Source organism: Falco peregrinus, chromosome 4 (genome assembly GCF_023634155.1).
Source record: "Falco peregrinus isolate bFalPer1 chromosome 4, bFalPer1.pri, whole genome shotgun sequence".
NCBI classification, from domain to species: domain Eukaryota; kingdom Metazoa; phylum Chordata; class Aves; order Falconiformes; family Falconidae; genus Falco; species Falco peregrinus.
In genome coordinates, this window is record NC_073724.1 from 52,728,017 (window position 1) to 52,732,940 (window position 4,924).

The 4,924-nt window shown below is 45.9% G+C and overlaps 1 protein-coding gene across 1 annotated transcript; it reads right to left on the minus strand.

Moving 5' to 3' along the window:
* Positions 1–3,687: 3,687 nt before the first annotated feature.
* LOC129784306 (histone H2A-beta, sperm-like) lies at positions 3,688–4,086 on the minus strand. Its single transcript, XM_055802007.1, has one exon. The coding sequence runs from the start codon at positions 4,084–4,086 to the stop codon at positions 3,688–3,690; it is 399 nt and encodes a 132-aa protein (XP_055657982.1).
* Between the last annotated feature and the right edge of the window lie 838 nt (positions 4,087–4,924).

The following is a 4,924-nucleotide window of genomic DNA, read 5'->3' on the forward strand; positions in this document are numbered from 1 at the left end:
TGGTTGTGCTGTTCTCTCCCACACACTCTTTTCATATAACCCCTTGTTTGGGAGTCTAATGAGCTGCTTGTATAAACAAAACAATAATTTCCAGTAGTTCTAATGCTCAACAGCCTCAAAATAGTCAGTGAACATTAGCTAGTTAATAAGCAATTTGCTCCCTGAAGTATGTAAGTTGTGACACAAAGGAGAGCTGAGGAAGAGAGACCCAGAAAGAAGCGAAGCTGGTAACAGTGGTGGAAACAGGAGCAGTGTGACCCAGCTGCTAGGACAGCCTTCACAAACCACCTGCTTCATGTATTATCAAGGTATTTATTTGGGACAGAGTAATGCACAACCTGATAATGAACAAGGGTGGGGATACACTAGAAGACTGGACGTAGGTTTTATTGTGTATTTAAACTGAGACTGGATTTGTTTAATCAAAGATTAGAAGTGCCCCATTGAAGCATGCATAATGTATCTTCAAAAGAAAGACAAATCAGGCTTCACAGCTGCAGCAGAGAAACAGAACTGGGAGAATTAATGAGTTCCCCAAAACTGATGTCTTAATGTTGGGCATTATCTTTTCAATTGTCTTGAGACTACACAAACCCAAGAAGGAATGCACTGATTGTTCTGCATTTAGAAACACAACAGAAAAGCTCTAGTCAGTAGTCATGAGCACAGAGAACTAGATAGCCACAGCCAGGCATATATCAGGAACCAGAATGTCTGTAGGTCAGCTCTAATCCCTAAAGACTGAGCAGAGCTGCATGACAGGAGCTGGGACTGCTGCATGCTCCAGGGATGCTCTTTCTCTGTGGCTCTCCTTGGACCTATCAATGTCCTCTCCTTGTTGCAGTATTCCTCCAGTTTGTTCTCATCTGTTGAGTTTTGCCAAGAAAGTGAGGGTGAGCCACTGCTGAAGGTGATGCCTCTCCCCACCTTGCAGTTTAGCAGACATGGGCTGCAGACCCCAGAGCACCTATTTGGCACTCAGCTGTGACAGGGCACATCTTCCCAAGCTTGCTGCTTCTAGAGCAATGGGATGCCTTGGGCTTGCCAGCCACCCTACAGTCACACTTAAGCCTACGTAAATTTCTGGTAAAGCTAGCTGGGTTTAATACAAGATGTATTGAATTGGTTATTTGGCTACAAAGACAGAGACACGTACCAGCACCATCCCTGATGGTTGATTTCTCTCTGACCAGGTCTCAGACTGAGTCCTGTGCCCTGGGCAGCAGCAGCACCTCTTGGCTAACTTGACCCAGCAAGGCCATACAGCTTCTTGAGATGGGGGCATTCCTTTACACAAGCCAGTGTCAAGCTTTGCTTCTTCTGCAGAAGAGCTGAGACTTGGAAAGAGGTCTCCATTAATTCCTGCCCACCCCACCCCCTTTTCTTTTTGGTAGGATTTCTATAGGCACAGAGGGTTGCTGAAACGTCCTGTTCCATGGGTCATGTCTCAACTCACGAACCTGGTGTGATACAACTTCACTCCAGACAGACACCTTTGAAATTCCCATTAGGCTTCACAGTCACAGCCCACATCACGGAGGCGTCGAAAACAGACTCTCCCTCCACAGCTCCAGCCATCATCCCACCCTTGGTCTCTTCTTCCTACCCCCACAGAAACTTTCAGGTTGTGCCAACACCACTATGAAGGGTGGGGTTTTGCTTTAAGAAACAAAGGAAAATAAGAACAAGAAAACTGTTAGCACATGAGCCCGGCAGCCTGGTTTGCAGTAGAGGCCATGAGCAGCTGTGTTGGCACAGCGACAAGAGCGGTGTAGCGTGGCAGGAGCCGCACAAGCCCACGCTGCTGCAGGGGCACCCATGCTGTGGGCAGCTGGCTTGGACAGGCCAGGAACAAGCCTCTGAGCCCACACAGACATGAAACATAACTGTCAGCCTGACAGGGGAACAGAGGACTGTTTTTCTTCAAGCACAGCTCATACGGTCAATGTTGATTGAAACTGCTGTAGAAAAACATCCAGCAGCCCCCTAAGGAGCCACTGCTGCTTTCCGAGACAGACACTTGGGTTTGTGGTGCAGCTCAGCAGCGTTTCACCCGCTAGATCTCTAGCCAAAGGTTGCAACGTTCACGCAGATAGCAATGGCTGGTCCTATGACTGCCCCAAACCCCATTGTCTACTACCCACACTACAAACCACCTACCTCCTGTGCTCATAGCACCAGTCAGACAGGGACTGACCCAATACCAACAGACTCTCCTCCCTTTCTCTCCTCACAGACTGCATAGTAGGCGTTTGCAGCTTACACACATGCCAGAGGTTTCACACACAGAAAGGTCTGGCTGCAGTCCTACCAGACCTCATTCCTGGCTTCTTGCCTTTCATTTAAATTCCCTAGCCTGCCTATATGAAGAGATGAGGTCTCTGCAGCTCATTCTTCAATAGGTCTCAACTCTTACAAGACCAGAAAACCAGGGAGAGATCTGAATTATGCTAGAGAAAGCAGCAGAAAATATGGATTATTATAAGGCAGATACGGGAGAGAGAGGCTCCCAAGACCTTGAAATAGGTCAGTTTTGAAGCATTTCTCTAAATAACCTTTCTACCTGGATGAATTAATAAATCTGAAGCTGGCGGACACTAGGGCCTTCCCATTCCATGTTATGAATAGAACGATTCAAACACCTGGTAATGCAGTTATAAGCCTCTTAAATTTGAGAGGCATCCTGCTGGTGCAGCTGTCCAACAAAAAAAGTCTGCAGCACAGCAGACATCAATTACTAGCACGTGTCCACCACAACATAGCAATCCAGAGTGCAAATTTAGTAGTGCTTAGGTAGGCTTTCAAGCCGCATAGGTGGATGACAAGAATTTTGGAAGGTCCTGGAAAAGGCCATTTCCTGGATTGCCTTGTAACACACAGGTTTCCTTGAGCTGGTTCTTAATGGAACAAGCCTCAAAGCAGCTAAGGAGACTCTCAGTACCAGAGAGGTAAAAATTATATTTGGATCCATTCTTAAGAAGAGCTTCTAGAAGACCCTTCATGCTCAAGCGCTGACAAGGTTTATATACTGTCTGCAGAAGACTGCTTGGATCGCAGAATCAATGCAGAAACTCAGAGGATGATTCCAACACAACCTTTGGACCAAGGTGTGTGCAGTGATGCTGAAGTTACAACACAGCTCTACCTCCATATCCAAATGTTAGAGATGATCCATCCATCAGCTTTGCCACCATAAGGCAGTCCAGTTTAAGTTTCTCAGGTGCATCTGCTTACACTGAACAGTTAACTGTGCCCATGACGAAGTCTAAAGCAGTCAGATGAAGCAGACTTTTACACATACTGAATAAGGAGATTCCAGCCATGCACATGGAGACACAAGGTTTAAAAACCATAAAGCAGGTTTCCTTAGGTAAGTGTGCTGCCAACGAAAATCTTCTGCTTGGTGCAACAAATTATTTTATAGAAGGGAATAAGATGGACATGAGTCCTTTGCACATTTGTTTATCCATAGAAGTAGTCTGTTGATTTTTTTTTCTTTTGAAGTACAGCTAGGGGGACATAGACAGAGTTGCTAGTTATATTTCCCTGCCTTTAGCAGCTTTCCAGACATGCACACAGGTAGACACACATGAATTGAGACCAAAAAATGCTAACTGGCATGAAAAACTCTAAGCTGTTGAGAAAGCCAGAATCAACACCACCACAAGGTCAGGAGCCTGGTGGCAGCTAGAACTCCTGTGACTGGACATATTTGCTGGGCAGTTTAAGTGACATGGTCTTCTTAGGAAGAAGCTTGGGAAGAACATTAGATAATACCCAGCCTTGAGCAATGGTCACACGGGAGAAAAGCTTGTTCAGCTCATCATCATTTCTCACGGCCAGCTGGGTGTGCCTGGGCAGGATCCTGGCTTTCTTGCTTGCCTGTGCAGCGCTCCCTGCCAGCTCCAGGATCTCCACGCTCAGGTATTCCAGCACCGCAGCCAGGTAGATGGCAGCACCAGGACTGATCCTGTCAGAGTAGCTCCCTCTTTTAAGGAGCCTGGAGACACAACCCACAGGGAACTGCAGACCAGCCTTGTGTGATCTGGTTTTCTTTGGCACGAGGAAGAGCTTTGTGGTTTTCATCGCACATTCAGATATTTTAACATCAAGTCTAGTATAAAATGAGAAAGAATTAAAAAAACCCAAAACACAGAAACCGAGCATTTAAGTCCTTTCTTCCTCCTCATTTCACTGCCTTTCTAATTCTCTTACAAATAGTTTTCACATCTCTGAAAGCTTGCTAGCTGTTCATACTTTTGTCTGAAGGAGCAGATGGGTCAGGCTGCCACTCCAGGAGTGTCTGACAAGTTTCCAGCCAAGAAGCATCTACAAGCTCAGTCACAGCAGCAGGTCAGCCATCTGCTAGATTTCCAAAATTTTTCAGGAGAGTCAGGTAGAACTTAGGAGCAGAATCTTCTGACCCAGTATCAAAGGAGAGCTGCTATTAAGGAGAAACATTAAGCAAACTAGGCTTCTAGATACTTACAAGTGCTCAGAAACCCTACAGGAAAGCTTCTTTGAACTTACCCCTGGTAGGAACCTACGCAGTTTCTACAATGATGAGCTTGAGAGCACCAGAGCTAGAAGTTTGTATCTGTCTGAAGTAATAACAACAGAAGAGAAATTCACCCACTGGAAACCACTTCAAATGGGTCTTATCTTCCAGAGGTAAGGGGACCTATTGCTGCAGGTAATGGGCCACAAACAGGAACAAAACTTATGGGGAGAAGCTTTGTTTTACGTCAGACACCAAAATTGCTCTGCTTAGCACGCTGTGCACCAGGCTACTACAAGTGCACAAGCACCATCTTCTTGTACAGTATTGCATCCATTCTAACAAGCCCGTTCACTTACTGCTGGCATAAAGTCTCTGGTACTGAGTAGTACCAATGACACTTCAATGCATAACACTAAGCAACTG

What these genes read in the sequence shown, in the direction of transcription:
- LOC129784306 (XM_055802007.1), bottom strand. Translation starts at nt 4,086, where the DNA reads ATGAAAACCACAAAGCTCTTCCTCGTGCCAAAGAAAACCAGATCACAC.